Source organism: Chlamydotis macqueenii, chromosome Z, assembly GCF_036417535.1.
Source record: "Chlamydotis macqueenii isolate bChlMac1 chromosome Z, bChlMac1.mat, whole genome shotgun sequence".
Lineage (NCBI taxonomy): Eukaryota > Metazoa > Chordata > Aves > Otidiformes > Otididae > Chlamydotis > Chlamydotis macqueenii.
In genome coordinates this window covers 28,975,558-28,994,937 of record NC_141593.1, presented here as the reverse complement: position 1 = coordinate 28,994,937, position 19,380 = coordinate 28,975,558, and the positions used below count along the sequence as shown (strand labels likewise).

Here is a 19,380-nt window from a genome sequence, read left to right as displayed (position 1 = left end):
AAAGCATAACAACAGAATAAAACTAGGGTAGGCACATGCTCTCTTTCTAGGGAAATGAGATATCACACTAGAGATCAGATGTTTGCCCCCCTTTTCAGAATTTTATGAAAGATGTGCAGTACCAACTACTGAGACTAGGAAATAATTTATTACAGCTTTGGGCACTTCTATGGCCTCCAGTTCTTCATACAGAAATAAGATCTTTGCTCTTTCTGCTAAATATGCTAATATTATTCACAGTTTAAAGTAGATCTCTTAAACACACACATGCTGTTATACTGGTTTTATAGCTGAACAGCCAAGTTCTAAAAAATTAATTATAGTACGTCATGAACAGTTTTCCTAGGTGAGCACACTAACTGCTGCAAAATTTTATTTCAACTCTCATTATGGAGAAAAGGGGTTTGAATTCTCCTGAATGAAATATAAACTAAGTAACCTATAAAACAAACAAAAATAAATGAAGTATACTCTGCCTCAGTCACCAGACAGGCCAGTCTCAGCATCTTGTATTAAGACACTCAAAAGTTTGTCCAGTTCTTGAGTACATGAATATGTATTGCTACTTTTTTTAGGGTTATGTGGTGCTAGTAGCCCAACAGTATTATGAAAGATACACCAAAACAACTAATGATGGTTGTTGTTTTGAGACAAATGAGATGAGACCAAAGGGACAAAAGTTTGTTGAAAAATATCAATAATTTGAAATTTCCCACCTTGCATATCTGAGACGCATACAGCAAAAGTTTCTTGTGGTCCAGCCTCTCCTTGTGTTTCTGCAGATAATCTCGTAGACTTCCATATGGTAAATATTCCATAATCAATCTTAGATTCCTACGACCTTTGACAACAATGAAAAATACACTTATTTTTTCTGTCATTTTCCAATGACAAGTTTTGAAATGTAAATATATACAGATGTCTATGAATACAAGTAATAGAAAATAGTCTTAATACCAAAATCCTGATTTATTATATGTATATCACTATGGAATTCTTCATATACTAGTTAACTGCATTTGTTCAGGAAATGTCATTTATTTAAACACAACAATAATGTGGATATGCTTCATACATAGAGCATCACTAATCAAGATAATCTCATCAATATTTTAGCTACTACTGCTAAAGCAAAGAAAAAGTTCCTCACATGTATATCTGTGTTTATGTAATTCCTTCTCACTGCTGAGATGAAACTCAGAAACACAACTGACATCAACTAGTCAGCAATTTTACCATCTTTAAAAACTTAGTCGAATTTTGAACCTAAGATTTTTCTTTTTCCAGTAAACATGAATTTCTGAAACTTTTTCTTGTGTAGTCTTTTACCGTATAGGCTGTACAAGCATTGGTAATATCCATTCTGGGACATTACATTGAGCAAAAACCAACAGTTACAAAATAGCTACATTTTCCCCACTTAATCCTAAATTATTTTCCAGGAAGACTTTTATGCTTTAAGATAAAGAAACTGGTTAACTAGTAAAAATAGAAGTTTCTCTATATCAATCAAATTATGCAATCAAATGACTGAATAAGATGTCCACCGTGTACTGAGAAGTAATACACGACAGACAATACTTCCTTTGATCTATGCTCTCTAAGTCCTGGTAAAGTTAGAACAAGTTAGTGACTTTCATAAACACTTACCTCTCAATTGCTCAGTACGCATAGTTAAGTGTTCACCTGAAGGTGTATTCAATATAGGACATACCTGCGCTGTAGCATACTCCTTTGTATTTAACAATGTTATCATGCTGCAGAGATTTAAGTATTTCAATTTCTCTTTCAAAGTCCCTAAGGTGCTCTTCTGTGCTATGTTGAAGTTTTTTCACAGCCACCACCTCCCCAGTATTATCTTGCAGTGGGTCATATCGGCACATCTCAACACTGCCAAAATTTCCCTAGATCATAAATAGAAATATCTGAATTAAAAACAAGTCCATATCATTGTCTCTTTCTTAGTGCTTGTTCATACTGTCTCAGTGCTCACTGTATTAGCATTGAAGTGACCACAATTAATGATTTAAGTGAAATGCTACAAATCCGTCCTGAGAGAAAGAGAGTGCAAGATCACAGCTAACAGTTATAGAAGAATAAGAAAGATGTTTTATGAAAGGAAGTATACAGCCCAGGAGGAAATGAGGATGAAGAGAGGGGCTGATGTCCATTCATTTTCCTCTCCCTTCACAAATTTCCACTTGCACTTCCAAACTATCAGCTAGCATCCTTTTCCTGCACTTGCAAAAATCCCTTCATTTAGGTTCCTCTTGGCTCTTAATTCTCCTGTTCCTTGGTGGTTCTTCCCTATTTGTTTCCATGTTCTCCCTTCTTCCTTTCTCTGTATTTTCTTCAACTTCTTTCTGCAATCATCACCTATCACCCTGTTCCTCCACGTATTCTATGCTATCATTTAGAGCAAACAATCAATCATCTGCAAAAAGAAGTAGTTCTGCTACTTCACTTTCAGGCTTGCTTTCACTAGTACTTGGAGTCAAAGGAATACACAGCTATCACGTTAATAAAAACCATAAAACAGCAAGGAACTGGAATTTTTTTTTTTCCTGGAAAAAATAGCACCTGGTGAAGATCTGCCAGCTGCACTGATTATCTGTGTAGGCACACTGTCACAGACCCAGGCTGCAATGATTTGCAAAACTAGTAACCAAATCATAGAATCATGGAATGGGTCAGGTTCAAAGGGACCTTTAAAGGTCATCTAGTCCAACCCCTCTGCACGGAGCAGGGACATCTCCAACTACACCAGGTTGCTCAGAGCCCTGTCCAACTTGGCCTTAAATCTTTCCAGGGATGGGGCATCAACAGCCTCTCTGGGCAACCTGTGCCAGGGTTCTACCACCCTCATTGGAAAAAATGTCTTCCTTCTATGAAGTTTGAATCTACCTCCTTCTGTTTTAAAACCATTACTCCTCATCCTGTCACAACAAGGCCTGGTAAAGAGCTTCTCCCCATCTTTCTTATAAGCACCCTTTAGGTACTGGAAGTCCATTATAAGGTGTCCCCAGAGTCTTCTCTTCTCCAGGCTGAACAGCCCCAACTCTCTCAGCCTGTCCTCACAGGAGAGGTGCTCCAGCCTTCTCATCATCTTTGTGGCCCTCTTCTGGACTTGCTCCAACAGGTCCATGTCCTTCTTATGTTAGAGGCTCCAGAGCTGGATGCAGTACTGCAGGTGGGGTCTCACAAGAGTGGAGCAGAGGGGCAGAATCCCCTCCCTCAACCTGCTGGCCATGCTTCTTTTGATGCAGCTCAGGATGCAGTTGGCTTTCCGGGCTGCAAGCACACATTGCCAGTTCATGTTGAGCTTCTTGTCCACCAGCACTCCCAAGTCCTAATCAGGGCTACTAGCAATCAGTGCTCCACCCAGCCTGTATTTGTGCTTGGGATTGCCCCAACCAATGTCCATGACCTTGCACTTGGCCGTGTTGAACTTCGTGAGATTTGCACTGACCCACCTCTCCAGCCTATCAAGGTCCCTCTGGATGGCACTCCTTCTCTCCAGCATGTTGACCATGCCACACAGCTTGCTGTCATTGGTGAACTTGCTGAGGGTGCACTCTGTCCCACTGTCCATGTCACCGACAAAGTTGTTAAACAGGGCTGGGTCCCAATAGCAACCCCTGAGGAATGCCACTGACATCGAGCCATTGACCGCAACACTTTTGAGTGCGGCCATCCAGCCAATTCGTTATTCACCAAGTGGTCCATCCATCAAATCCATGTTTCCCCAGTTTAGAGACAAGGGTGTCATGGGGGACAGTGTCAAACGCTTTGCACAAGTCTAGGCAGATGATGTCAGTTAGCTGTCTACTGATGCTGTAACCCCATCATAGAAAGCCACCAAATTTGTTGTGCACAATTTACCCTTAGTGAAGCTGTGCTGGCTGTCACCAATCACGTCCTTATTTTCCAGGTGCCTTAGCACAATTTTCAGGAGGGTACACTCCATGACCTTGCCAGGCATGAGACTGACTGGCCTGTACTTCGTCGGGTCTTCATTGTTTCCCTTTTTAAAAATAAGGGTTATGTTACCCCTCTTCCAGTCAATGGGAACCTCACCAGACTTTCATGACTTTTCAAATACAATGGACAGTGGCTTGGCAACTTCACTTGTCAGTTCCTTCAGGACCCACAGACGCATCTCATCAGGTCCCATGGACTTGTGTACCTTTGGATTCCTTAGATGGTCCAGAATATGCTCTTCTGCTACAGTGGGCAGTTCTTCATTCTCTCAGTCCTTGCCTCTGCCTTCTGTGACTTGGGTGACCTGGCTAGAGCCCTCACCCATGAAGACTGAGGCAAAAGAGTTGTTGAATACCTCAGCCTCCTCCATGTCCCAGGTAACTAGGTCTCCTGTTTCCCTTCAGAGAGGGCCCACATTCTCCCTGGTCTTCCTGTTATCCCCAACATACCCAAAGAAGCTTTTCTTGTTGTTCTTGACGTTCCTGGCCAGATTTAATTCTGTCAGGGCTTTAGCTTTACTTACCTTGTCCCTTTCCGCTTGGACAACCTCTCTGTAATCTTCCCATGCTACCTGTCCTTGCTTTCACCCTCTGTAGGCTTCCTTTTTGCTTTTCAGTTGGCCCAGGAGCTCCTTGTTATCTATGAAGGCCATCTGGCATTTTTGCCCGACTTGCTCTTCAATAGGACGCAATGCTCCTGAGCTTGGAGGAGGTGCTCCTTCAATATCAACCAACTTTCTTGGGCTCCTCTTCTCTCCGGGGCTGTATCCCATGGTACTTTGCCCAGCAGATCCCTGAAGAGGCCAAAGTCCACTCTCCTGAAGTCCAGGGCAGAGAGCTTGCTGCTCACCCTCCTCACTGCCCTAAGGATCTCAAACTCCACCATCACATGGTCACTGCAGCCAAGGCTGCCCCCGAGTTCCACATTCCCCACCAGCCCCTACTTGTTGGTGAGAACAAGGTTCAGCATAGCACCTCTCCTCATTGACTCTTCTATGTACTTGCAGAAGGAAGTTATCATCCACACATTCCAAGAGCCTCCTGGATTGCTTGTGCCCTGCTCTGTTGTCCTTCCAACAGACAGTGGGGTCACTGAAGTCCCCCATGAGGACTGGGGCTTGTGACCATGAGGCTGGTCCTATCTGTCTACAGAGGGTCTTTTTTCCTCGGTCCTCCTGGCCAGATGGCCTGTAGCAGACCCCCACCATAACGTCACCTGTCCTTGCCTTCCCTTTAATCCTGATCCATAAGCTCTTGGTCAGCTCCTCATCCATCCCCAGACAGAGCTCCACGCACTTCAGCTGGTCATTGACATAGATGGCGCCTCCTCATCTCCCCTGCCTGTCCTTCCTGAAGAGCCTATATCCCTCCATTCCAACACTCCAGTCATAGAAGCCATCCCACCATGTCTCCGCAATGCCAACAAAGTTGTAGCCCTGCAGGCGTGCACACATCTCTAACTCTTCCTGTTCGTTCCCCATGCTACCTGCGTTAGCACAGAGGCACTTAAGCTGGGCCCCCGATGAAGCTGACTTGTTGGCTGGAGCAGCTGGAATTCCTTTGAGCTGCACTTTAGGTGCTCTCCTACTTACCTGCGATCTTTCCTCAGCTTTTGGGCACCTGTTGGTGGCACTGGCATCACACTGACAGTAGTGGGATGGATTGTGGTTCCCGTCCCCCAGTAAAGTTAGTTTAAAGCCCATTAGTCCAATGCCCAAATGCTGATTTCTACAGTATAAAAAGTTCAAAGCCTACATATATCTCAAAGACATTATGGAATTTAGGGATGGCATAGTCAGACTTCTCAGACTATGCACACACCAAAAGAAAACCAAACCCACTAGTTCTACACCAGACTGCTCTGGAGCATTTTTAAGTCAATAGCAAGTATTTAAAAAAAAAAAAAAAAAAAGACAGGACAAGACAAGACAAGAAAAGAAAGACTATGTCAGATGCAGCTCTGTGTTACTGAAAAAGACTTTAGCCTTCCAGTGTGACTGGATTCATTGTAGAAGTCAGTTATCATACTTCTGTCTAATGATATTGTGAAACTGAAAAAAGATCTAAAAGGAACTGCATGTTGTGGTCAGATATGACTGAAATTATTAATTTATGTAACAGAAGTTTCAATGTAAATAATGTGCATGTGGTCATTAGGAGATAACTGAAAAAGATACCTCTTTCCTGGCAATTAGAGAATTTTGAAACATCCTACCTTGCCAAGTTGCTGTAAAAACTTAAGATGTCTTTCTTCAAATTGTGTTGGGTCTCTATCTTCAAAGGCACCAGAAAATCCAAGTGCTCCAATTCTCATGTTTGGTAACATATCACTTTCCGTCAATAGCTCGTAATCTGTAGTGTAAGAGGAACAAGGGAAGAGAGAAACAGAACAGGAGCCATAGAGAAGTAAACAGGAGAATGCGGAAACTCATTACAATCATGGTATGTTCTACCTTTGCTTGGTATATGCCAAGCTCAGCAGAATATTAACTACGATCTTGAGATCTATATTGTAATTTGCAGTCAAAAACAATGATGTATTACAAAAAAGCCAAATTACTTGTCTTGACTCATAGCAAGTCTTGCTTTAATTTCCCAATCTTATTTTTGGAGGCCTATTGCACTTTAAATTTAGCAACTATTGTGCCACATCTCCACTACTGCAGAGGGCAGAAATGTAAACTCCACAAGCACTTGTGATAATGTGTCTTCCACTTGGAAAAAAGAGAGATATCTATTTATTTTATTGAGAGAAAACAGAAAGACAGTAAAAAAGATAACATACTTGGTTAAGAGACTAGAACGTTTGGGACAGACATTGATGAAATCAGAAATAAAAAAAAAAAAAAGCTTTTAAAGATAATGCTAACTTTTAATGTGTTCTCTTTTAGAACAAACTAAAAGCAGTCCTTATGAATTCAGATTTCAGTGGGCTGTCTTGGAGAGTGGTTGTGTGTCGACATACCAAAAAGAAAGGCATCACATGAAAATGAACCAATGGGAATCAAGGTTCTTTTTGTCTAGTGCATTCTTCTTGCATCACAGACTTACCTGGAGTGAACAAACTATTCAAGTCACGTATAATTGCCCTAAATGAAGGCCTGAAATCTGGCTCATAATCCATACAGTTGTTTATAAGGTTTGCTAGTTCTGTCCAGTTGGGGGCAGGAAGCTGGTGTCTGTCTTCATAAAACTGTAGTTTCTGGAATTAAATAGATAAAAGTCATTTTAACACACAACCATGAAGAGTTGCAGAAGCCTTAAAATTCTCACCAGAACAGCCAAAAAATACAGCTCTTCACCCAGAATTGTTATCTCACAGAATGTACATCTGACTAATTTACATCAAAAGCCAAGACTGACAATGTAGCAAGACTGGCATCATTTAGAGTAATCAGTTCAGAAATTCCCAGTCAATTACTGGTGGAAGACAATAAAATAGAGAAAGGTAATAAGAAAGATGGTGTCACACCGTCAACTAGATGGGTTCAGCAGAAAATTCTACCCACCTGTGAGCCATTTGAGTTTCTCCAGCTATAAAAAGCTTTTGAGTATTACGAAAGAATGTGGATTAGTACAGGAGAGAGGGACAACTTCTGAAATACCTAGTTGTCTATAAGCTATGTCTAGGTAGACCTTGAAGCTTATTGTAAGAGCTGATTATAACACCTGATAAACCAGACTGTTACCTTCTCACAAAGGTATATCTATAAAATAAAATTTATAAAAATAATACTACAGATCTTTCCATAGCATAGTAAAGGAAACAATCTTTTTGCTTCCAACTATAGAAGCAAAGTTAACATTTCTGGTTTAGCTAAAATAGTAGAATTTTCTGCAACACATAAAGTCTTACAGGATTTAAGATGTTCAGTTACTAGAATAACGTCTACTAAAATCCATGTACATTGTTAGGAATACTTTTTGTTTAAAGTGATACACTGTTGCAACAAAGCAACAGAAAGATAAACAAGATAATACTGGCAATGCTATACTTTGTTGCCATAAAAATAAAAGCAAACAACATAAAAACAAACCTCAAATCATCACTTCTGATCACTATCTACCAGTAAAAGTGTCCCTTTCCTACAGTGGCCATCAATCACACCACTTTGTATGCTGATACAGTTACAATAGCAGATGTTTTAAATTAAAGGTGTCCAAAGAAGCGTTTTAAGTGCAGACCCAGTAACACTTACTCTTGAAGAATCCAGAGCACTCAGAGGTTTGTCTCCTCCACTGCAGATTTCCCACAAAGTAGTACCAAAACTCCATTTATCTGTGGCCAGGCTCAATTGTTTGGGATTCTCAATACATTCAGGGGGAACCCATGGTATTCGCTCAAGAAGAACTGTGCAATCACGTAAGGGAAACATCACGTTAAGATGAATAATAAAATCAGAAAATTCCATGACATATTTAATTTAGTAAAAATGACTTCATTATGCACAGATATTTCTCTCCGTAATGTGCTTTTAATACTCTTCCCAAGTTTTTGTTCCTGCCTAAAAAAAAAGCTACAGAATATACACAAAAATAACATTTATGAATCAGAATGAAGGACTACTAGTTTTATTGTAAAAAAAAGCCTAATGTTATAAAACTGCCTTAATATAATTTACACATTACATTTTTGCTCCAAGTTCTGTATTTTCACCATTGTTACCAAGATTTAGTAGCTACCACAAAGGAACTAGATGGTAAAGAGTAAAAAGTACTTTGCTAGTGATTGGCTTATTACGACACAGCAACAGGCACCACAACAAGGGATTTAATACTATTTGATTTTTAGACTTTTGATACTCTCTGCAGTAACAAGTTAAAAGATGGTATTGTATACTGATCTAGATTTAGAGCTCCTTAAAATGAGATCTCATAAGATTAATGTAAGCTTCTCATTTTAAAAAGGGGAGTTTAAACTGTTTATTGGAAAATAATGACACTGCATTGCTTATAGTGTCTTAGATGCATTCTTTCAGCATGTATAAAATTACCAAGTATAAAATGTATCCATTTTTCCAAAATTATTTAAAAGACAAGATAAAGAACATTAAGGTTACTTCAGTTTCACTAGTGTAACAATCTTGCACACACTTTTCATTTATTTTCATCTAATGAATTTCACTGTTTATAAAGTACTAGAAAAGCCTCAATGGCAGATGATAATCTAGTATTTTCAGCATCATCAAGTGGCTTCAAGTATTCACCAACAAATGCACTGAAGATGATCTTCAGCTGCCAGGCAGCATTTTGAAAAGCGCATTTCCTTTGAGCTCTGAAAGCTTCTCCAAGCTATAACAATTTAATTTTGATCAATAATAGGATATTAAGTCCAGCAGCTACCTGCAGATGCAACAGAATTACTCAAGGTACATTATCCCATACCAATAGTACTACCAGTGAAAAAAAAAAGACTTGAAACTAAGAACACCAGGGAAAAAAACCCATCACACAATAGAGAACTGTGGGTTAATTTCCTGCAGCTATTTGCTGGTACAGAAGATACACTCAAAACTGCTGACTAGGACTGCAGAGTCTATTTCAAAGTGACAGATGGATGAACGAACTTACTATGACAGGAGTACCTTAGATGGTGGTCAGAAAAAAAAACAAAACAAAAACAAACAACAGCTTATTTTTAAAGTCAGAAGCATTAAACAAACACAAAGACTTACTATCTCTTGGCAGAACGGTAATACTGATGCCAGGATCACTTAGTTTTATAAATGGAAGGTTTCCAGACTTCCTGTCTTCCTCTCTGATAAGCAATATGTTTTTTGCACAGACATTCCCATGAACAAGGCCTTTATCCTCCTATGAACAGAAATGCATCTTTTACATACTGACAAAAAATCTTGCATCTGAAAAGGTATTTAAAAAACAATACTTTACATTGTGAGGGAAACATCAGCAAAGAAAACAATCATCATGGATTAAGCTGGTCAATTCTCAGACAGTTCATCAGTTCCTCTGAGTTACTGTTTCTTGCCAATTTTCATTCATTTTAATTATCTACCTGAAGTTTTGAGTTTGAAACTGTTTGATCCATCAGTATGATCCATTTAAACTCTGTTACAGGGAAGTTTCATCTGTTTTCGTCTTGAATAATGGCCTTTATGTTGAAGTAAACAAATTGTAATGTTGGGACATAGTACACAAAAAGAGTGTACTACCACGTTTTCCCCTCCCAGTGGTTAACTCCTAACACTACCAGGAAATAGTTTATGTTCAGCATCCTGAGCTAAGGTGGGAAAACCAGAAAAAATAAAAAAAAGAAATTACTGGAAATGTGTTTCTTATTTCACACTAAAACATAAATAATTTAAAAAGAATGGGAAATTCAATTACAATTTGTGCAAGATACAAAGGTTTGTCCTTGGCTATCCACTAACTATCTGCCCAGCCTACTTTCAAGTACTCTGCAGAGTTTCAAGAAGTAGGGTAATAGCTCAGCCATTCTACATGTATTAGCCTGATACACTTGAATTCAGCCATTAACAAAACTGAAGAATAAAATACTTACCAGAAAATGCATGGCTAATGCCAACTGTTTGGCTACTTCCAGCTTCCACAAGATATTGATAACATTTTTGTTCTTTTTCAAATACGTGTCCAAGGATCCAAATTTTACATATTCTTGTACCAGGATGTCTGATTTAAAATTGTAAAAAGAGTAACAATTAAAACCAACAACAAATAATGGAATTTCAGGACAGATTAATTACTGTAGCACTACCCATCTCTTTCTTTGATACTTTGCTGGTGAATTAAGTAAAAATTTGACGCAATATGACATCTGCGTATTGCCACAAATATTCTACATTCTTTATACTCCTTCAGGCTGTGAAAGTTTGCCTAATTTATTCTCAAATGCAAAATTACTAGATTTAATATTTTTTTACAGAATAGGTTTCCACTTTAACAAATTCAGTGAGCATCCTTCCACCCCCACTTGAAAGGCATAATAAATAACTTCTGATGAAGTATAGTAGTGTACAGCAATATCAATGTAGTGAGATGAATAACCTTCAAGTTATTCACTTCATAGATGTCTACAACCTCTATTCTTAGTGAAAAATACAATGCTTTGCTGACAGAAGATGCTCTTCTTGAAAACAGACTAATATTTGCACTAAAAAGTGTACATATATGACATATGCCTTCATGCAGTCATCCAGTGAACAACCCAAGAAACAAGATCTATTTCATAGTGCTGCAGAGTCTTCATCAGTTTCAATATAATAATTTCAAATTGCTTGACTGAACTCTTGTCTTCAGCTGCAAGATGCTCACACTACAGTGCTTCTCATTTAGATCCTAAAGACACTGGAAAAGTACTGGTATTTGGTTATAAAAATAAACTGATTTTTATAACAAATTAATTTTATAGAAAGAAAACAACTTTCTTTTTTTTTTACAGTTGTGTGAAGTAATTTTCAGCAAATCTGTACACAGAAAAAATAACAGCCTCTCTTCCTCTTACTAAACTGTAATAAGTCTCCTGCCTTCAGAAATAAAATCATCTATACAGGGCAACTGTGATCTAAAGGAAAATAAGTAACCATATACATCTTTAAATATTTTTTTTTCAAATTATACACTTGATCTACCTGAAATTTTGAAATTTTATATATTGTCCCCATGCATGGTACCATGAATAAACCACAAAAAAAAAAACACTTGTGGGCATTTTTTGCAAAGAAACTGCTGTAGCAAGTTCTTGGTCAAATATGGTGCTGTGCCTTTTCTAGCCTCCTAAGAGAAGCAACTCCTGATACAGAATCCACTCCCTCTTTTGCAAATTCCTTCTCTCTTAATGCAGGCACCCATCTACACAATATGCTTATACAGTTACTATAAAATTCTTCCTTTTGCTACAAATTTCTAATCCCAAAAAAAAAAAAAAAAAAGTTTTTGTGCAGACTGATATTTCTGCCCAAAGACCAAATAAAGAGGAAAAACTGCCAAAGTGAGACCTAGCAGCACATATTCATCAGCACGACAACCATCCACAGATAAGATTTCATTACAAGATGTTATAAATGTATTTCAAGTGTTCTTAAAAAAAAAAAAACAACTTATTAATAAATAGTCACAATGCAGTAAGCTAAACTGAAAATACATTCTACTTCTGTAGACAATGCAAAGATTTAACCTTTGTTAGCATTTTGTAGTGGTTTGTTGAAATAATGGGACCTTGTGGTTTCAGAATGAGATCTCTAAACTAAACTTCCCAAAGCTGCATTTCTGCTCACAAAATCAACACATGAGTGGGAAAGGGTGGTAGGTTCCGTGTTTCTGATCACAGTAAACGATTATTTTCTTGGGTAGCCAAGCACTTCCCCTTCTAGTTAACCACAGTTGATACAATGTAGGGGTGCAATTTTTCTGTCATTTCAAAAGCTCATTTCAGAAGTTCAGCAAAACTATTCAAAAGTGAGATTTTCAGGTAAAACAGACACGACTGTGTCATTTACAGAGGGTAGTATTCACACTGACTGTATTCACACTGTTTTAAAATTTCCTTTGTTATCACCATGTTAACTATTTCTCAGACACCAAGACTAATACTACCACAATGTGAAGATGTATCAGCTGTCCAAGCAAGTGTCACAGATTGGTTTGTTTTGGTTTTTTCCCCTGCTTTTACCTAGAAATAATGGCAAACTCTAATGACAGCTGTATAAAATTAGCAGAAAAAGATAATTTCTACTTACTCTCCTCTCCACATACGCAGACTCCATAATTTAACACCAAATGTTTGTAAGAAAGTTGGCTCATCATACTTGCTGCCTCAAAGAAGGACTTTGAGAAAGGAGAGAAAGAAATTGAGAGAGAACAAACGTAAGTGAAACCAAAACCTCAAAACATTAAATGATGTCTAATAAATTTACTAAAACTATGTGCATTTTTAAAAACATTTCAGCTTCCATCTCACTACAAAGACCCTGTGTAGTAAGTTTTATATTGCTTGTGGTTATTTTAGGTTTGGGGTTTTTTTTTTAAATAACTGACAATCCATATTCCAGAGAACTCAGCAATCTCTTTTTCTGCAGGCAGGTGTATCTCCACCTTTCAAAGAGAATCTTCCATCCATGTCAGTTAACTAAGTAAAGTAAATAGCAGACAAATCCACGATGCACTATTCAGTTTCCAATTTGTTCTTTCATAATGCACTGTTCAGTTTCCAGTTTACTTCTTCACAGCACATTATTAAGTTGAAAAACAACACTCATTTGCTACTGCAAGACCTTACCTAACCTTCTCAGGAAGGTTTCAGATACTTCTAATCATTTTTTTACTCTCCTCAGTGGCATCTCAAACCACACTTGCTTGTGTACTGATTATTCACCCAACAAAACAAAGTCAAAATCAGCATAGGTGACTATTTTTGTATTTCTATACTCTTAGTCGTTTTAGTAATTGATTTTCACTTAACTTTGGGATATATTACCAAGCTTATTAAAATTAAAATACGGGTTATAGTTTCTTTATTGTTTTCAACTGTCCAAAGTGTATACCTACATTGCTTATGAATATTAGCTCATCTGAAATGTCTTTTCCTTTTTTGCTTATATTTTCCTACAGATTTGTCTTCAGTAAGTGAATAGTTCAGTAAACAATGGATTGGTTCTCTTGGCTTGCTGTAAATACAGCTAGACTAACTAGAAATTTTGGTACATTACATCATCAAAATAAACAGCTAGTCATATAAAGTTACATTAATATATTAAACCTTACCATATCTTGTTAGTCTTTAAAATTAAATTTTCACATACACAGTCTTGGGTGCAATTACATTATCAGTGTACTAGTTTTTGCACCAAGGCATTTCAGGTTTATTCACAGCTTCACGCAAAAAGTGAAAAGTCTAAGTGAATATGGATGATGCTACATACACAAGTGCTCCTAACACACAAATACTTCTGATTTTTTATGACTTGACATGAAATGTCGAAGATAGTCTACCAATAGAAAGCGATTTATTTTCTTCAAAGTGAGGTTCACATTGACTGGAAAAGGGGAAACATAATCCCCATTTTTCAAATGGGAAGTAAGGAAGCGACCAGGGAACTACAGGCCAGTCAGTCTCACCTCTGTGCCTGGCAAGGTCATGGAGCAGATCCTCCTGGAAACCATGCTAAGGCACATGGAAAATAAGGAGGTGATTAGTGACAGCCAACATGGCTTCAGTAAGGGCAAATCATGACTGACAAATCTGGTGGCCTTCTATGATGGAGTTACAGCATTAGTAGACAAAGGACGACCAACCAACATCATCTACCTGGACTTGTGCAAAGCATTTGACACGATTCCACATGACACCCTTGTCTCTAAACTGGGGAGACTTGGATTTGATGGATGGACCACTTCGTGGATAAGGAAGTGGTTGGATGGCCGCACTCAAAAGATTTGTGGTCAATGGTTCGATGCCCAAGTGGAGACCGGTGATGAGTGGCGTTCCTCACAGGTTGCTATTGGGACCAGCCTTATTTAACATCTTTGTCGGTGACATGGACAGTGGGACAGAGTGCACCCTCCGCAAGTTTGCCAACAACAGCAAGCTGTGTGGTGTAGCAGACACACTGGAGGGAAGGGATGCCAGAGGGACCTTGACAGGTTGTGAGGTGGGCCTATGCAAATATCATGAAGTTCATTCAACAAGGTCAAGTGCAAGGTCCTGCACACATGGGTCAGGGAAATCCCAAGCACAAATACAGGCTGCATGGAGAATGGATTGCAAGTAGCCCTGATTAGAAGGACTTAGGAGTGCTGGTGGACAAGCAGCTCAACATGAACTGGCAATGTGTGCCTGCAGCCCAGAAAGCCAACCGCATCCTGGGCTGCATCAAAGGAAGTGTGGCCAGCGGGTCGAGGGAGGGGATTCTGCAGTAAAGCTGCACTCTCGTGAGACCCCACCTGCAGTACTGCATCCAGCTCTGGAGCCTCTAACATAAGAAGGACATGGACCTGTTGGAGCAAGTCCAGAGGAGGGCCAAAAAGATGATAAGAGGGCTGACGCACCTCTCCTATGGAGAGAGTTGGGGCTGTTCAGCCTGGAGAAGAGAAGTCTCCGGGAAGACCTTAGAGCAGCCTTCCAGTATCTAAAGGGGGCTTACAAGAAAGATGGGGAGAAGCTCTTCAGCAGGGCTTGTTGCAATAGGACAAGGGGTAATAATTTTAAACTAAAAGAGGGTAGATTTAGATTAGATACTTTTAGATATTTTTTTTTACAATGAGAGTTGTGAAACTGGAACAGGTTGCCCAGAGAGGTGGTGGATGCCCCATCAGTGGAAACATTCAAGGCCAGGTTGGACGAGGCTCTGAGCAGCCTGATGTAGTTGGAGATGTCCCTGCTCCTTGCAGGGGAGCAGGACTAGATGACCTTCAAAGGTCCCTTCCAACCCAAACTACTCTACGCTTCTAGTTTTCCATATATGTTTGTACCTCGTCTGTACACAATGAATTTACTGGTAAAGGTAGTTCTGTGGCCATATCACTTCTCCTGTGGTGTTTCTATTGTACCAGAAACTGCTCTCTGGCTCTCAGTAGGTAGCTCTGAATGCTCTGGAGCTGGGAAGAGGGGAAAATACAAGTATATACGTATTCGTCCGAAAGCCAGCCTGAAATCCAACCTCCCAGTGTCACAATGCCAAGAATGAGCTTTGTTCATCATACAACCCTCTACCATATAACAAATACTTATTTATTCTAAAAGTAATGCTCAACATAGCACGGACAAACATTATATAACAGTCAGCAATTGCACCAACCTCAGAGTAGTTTCTATGCACTTTATCCAGCACTTTTAAAAGAACTTCAGTTTGATGGAGCTGGCCGTAGTCTCCCACTTCTTTCCTCACACCTTTGAAAATCTTAGTAAACGTGCCCTGTCCAAGACTCTCCTCCTAAAAGTCAGGAAGGTGGGAAAAAATTCAGAAATCTCTACCTGTTTTGCAACAGATCTCCTGAACATCCACCTTCAGTAATGTATATGCAAATTTTTACAGTGAGCACACCTCTAGAGTCAGACTGAGGGGACAAGGAAGCAACGCCATCAGAAATAGCTTAGATCTATGCTTATTTTTTATTGACTCTCAAGGATCTCAGAAAATAACTTGCTGCAAAAACAGAGAGGAAGGAATTGCTGTTATCAAGATGTATTTAGACATCTCTAGAAGTAAAGAAAACAACTGCTATTGCAGTCAAAAGGGTACTTCTTATTTAAAAAACCCTCCCAATTAATTGCATATTAAAAAAAAAAATTCTCTCACAACTCTAATTAGGATAAGATTACAGCAAAATCTCCTAGCCCAGATAGGGCTCTTTTAAACACATACTGAGTTCTTTAAAACTTAGTGTGTATTTAACCAACCATCTGCAGTGGAAAAAGCAACTAACAGACTTACAAATATCAAGTCCTCATTCCGGATTTTGTGAAAGACCATCTGGTTGACATTATTGTGTCTCTGTAGCGTAGGTGATGAAGGTACATCAGAAACACTATTGCTTCTGAAGACTAGGAGATTTGATTTATCTAGGAGAAGAAAGAGGGCAGGGAAAAGAAAAACAAAGTAAATTTGTAAAATACAAAACTAAAACATTATTTTCAGAAGGATTATTAATGAGAAGCTGTTAATACAACCAAAAGATCAGCTTATTCAAAAAGCCACACAGTATTTCATTAAACAAACTCAAAAGTCTGATTTTTTCTAATCAGCAAAAACATTTAGGTTCACTCAGCTATTTTAAGTTTCTTAATTACTCCTAATTTTGTCAAACATTCTGAAAACATTCCTGCCTCATTTCATATTTTAACTTTATCTTCTTTTATATTACAAAGTCATTCTGTTAAAGACAGGCCTATCTTTCTGATGGCTCTAAAGCTTTTATATATTTTAGCCCTGACAACACTTCAGTGATCTTCATTGTCTTAGGTTCAACAGAGTAATTATTCTTTGAGTGATTTTGAAAAAAGGCTCTCCACAAACTAGAGCAGATCTGTTTGTAAAACTAAGCTGATAGGTACATATTTGTGGGTTTATGTGTGCATGTATGTGTGATCATATTTATTCAAGAATTCATAATTCTGATGCATACACGTTTTTGTTTTATTTCAATGGAAATAAGGTTATAAAATTATTCTCTGTAACGTGCATATGCATTTACTCATCAAATCTTTTCTAAGCTTTTGAATCCATTGTCAAATTTCAAATTTGAGAGAGGTAAAAGTGATATCAAATAATCTGTTCTCTCAAAGTTTTAAATAGGGACTTGAACAGAGACAAACTTTAACCAATATTAACTGTAAGCAGTACTACTTACAATAAGCAAAAAGGGTAGACATCATCAGAATTCATAAAGGAGAAAGATACTATGAATACCAAAACCAGGCAAAAAACTTTAATATAAATTTGAGAAAAATTCACTCCTCAGGCAGGAGCTCTATTCCACGTGTATCTTTCAGTATTAAAGAGAAGCTGAAATCACACTGCAGCTTTGGCATAATTCAGCTAAGATGTCAACAAACAATGAAAGAAATTCACTGGCATTGCATATGGAACCATCCTCAGTGAGAAACGACACATGTAGTAGCTCTTTCCTTCTCAAGACATGAAAACACTTGATTGAAGAAATGCTGCTGCACACAATCCACTGCAATTAAGAAACCAGTTTTGTTTCTAATCATGAAATTGGCTACCATGGTTCTTTCTGGAACACCGTCAATAATAACGTAGAATTTGGTAGACACTAAGACTGAACACTATGACTAAGATGAACAAATAGATCTGTGAAATTAAAAACAAAACCCACAAACATATATATCTATCTACCTAACTACTCAAAGGTAATTTAACATTAACTTATTTTTAAATCTTTAATCTAAAAGTTGGAAACTCTTCTGCTTAGAAATAATCTCTCTCTTACCTTTTGGTTTTGGAGGACAGCATTTGATGAACTGGAAAATTATGCTGTCTGAACGGACAGTTTCTGTCTGGTAACAAGTCAACAGATCCTTAAGATTACCAAAGCTTCTTTTGGTTCCACTAAGATTATATTCTCCATTCTCATTCTTTGTAATCAAGCAGTGCTTATAGTCAGTCGTATTCTCACGCTGCAGAGATTTTTTCCATTAAAAATAAAATTTATCAATATTTAGTATTTAGAAGTTTATTTAAATATATAGTATTCTACTAACCAAAGAAAGAATGCTTCAGCAAAATATTACTGTAATTTGTTATTTTGTTCTCACTACGTAATATTGATTCTGAGAAAATATGATTCTACTCCCATCATTGGAATTAGCATGTTGATGCTAAGAAAAACAAATGTTATGAAAACTGCAAAGATGGAGCTGAGAAAACAGATAATGGATCCTCAGAAAAGTCCTTCAGAGCTGCTTCACCCTTACATGGGGTAATAACATAACAAATTTTTGTTGGAAGCAATACCCCGAATGCTCATGCCCTGCGTTCTTTTGGCAAGCATTTAGAGATTTCAGCTATATTTCTATTTTTCTGCCATCTACAGTACAGTTCTAAGCAATTCGTTCCTAGCACAGATTTTCTATATACACTGCTTTATTTTTACAATGAGTCTTGAAAAGATCCCATTAAACATTTTTAAACAAGAGCAGCTCTTAATAATGCTTTCATGTCAACTGCGGAAAATGTTCCGACAAATAGTCAATCTCAAAAGCCTTCTAACAGCTTGCCCAGAAAGAATCAGAATAAGGCAAAAAAATCCCGAAAAAACAAGTGCCTGGGTCAGTTAACAGCATGCTTAACTTAAAAGCTTGACTCTCAATATTTTGACTCTCTAAGATTGGTCAGGGACTGATCTCTTAGTCTAAAAAGTTCCCTATTAAACACACTTCACTGACTGAACATTAAGTTTTCGTGAAACTGATCTTAAAATGGCTGTTTACTTCTGCATCCACAAATCAACATTATTTTGTCATTTTCAGAGATGTACATATCTCTGATAGCATTTAGTGAACTTGGTAGCTTGCTGCAAACCATCAGGAAAATCCATGTATTACCTTCCCTAGTCACAAATCCAAAAGTAGCTCTCTTAATTTAATTAAAGAGAAGCCCATCCTTGGAACAAGATCATGCAATTACGTAACAGCAGTATTAAAGTACTGTATTTTCACTAACTGCAATTTCAGAGAGGAAAGGTACATTTGGTTCTTTAGCTGCATGAGAATTGCAAACATTTCAAGCTAACATTTCTAGCTAACACCAAATATCTAGCAGGAGATCCCTGTTGATGTTAATGGTTGCCAAATAATCTGGCTAGCCCAGCACTGGGGATGGGGACAAGACCCAAACCCAGACGGACCTGTGAAGGAGAGACATTCTAAGATCACCAAGGGCTGTATACTCAGTTTAACTAA

General features: G+C 38.2%; 1 protein-coding gene across 11 annotated transcripts in view; it reads right to left on the bottom strand.

Moving 5' to 3' along the window:
- Positions 1-19,380, bottom strand: part of JAK2 (Janus kinase 2) — a 106,090-nt gene that overhangs the window by 17,706 nt on the left and 69,004 nt on the right. For all 11 annotated transcript variants that reach the window (XM_086771502.1, XM_086771497.1, XM_086771500.1 and 8 more), the window contains 11 exons: positions 17,910-18,096; positions 16,391-16,518; positions 15,755-15,889; positions 12,698-12,785; positions 10,504-10,631; positions 9,656-9,794; positions 8,180-8,331; positions 7,032-7,182; positions 6,196-6,332; positions 1,715-1,904; positions 717-841 (listed from right to left, as the gene is read on the bottom strand). In XM_086771502.1, the coding sequence (XP_086627628.1) occupies positions 717-841; positions 1,715-1,904; positions 6,196-6,332; positions 7,032-7,182; positions 8,180-8,331; positions 9,656-9,794; positions 10,504-10,631; positions 12,698-12,785; positions 15,755-15,889; positions 16,391-16,518; positions 17,910-18,096 (1,560 nt within the window). The remainder of the gene's footprint in view (positions 1-716; positions 842-1,714; positions 1,905-6,195; positions 6,333-7,031; positions 7,183-8,179; positions 8,332-9,655; positions 9,795-10,503; positions 10,632-12,697; positions 12,786-15,754; positions 15,890-16,390; positions 16,519-17,909; positions 18,097-19,380) is intronic.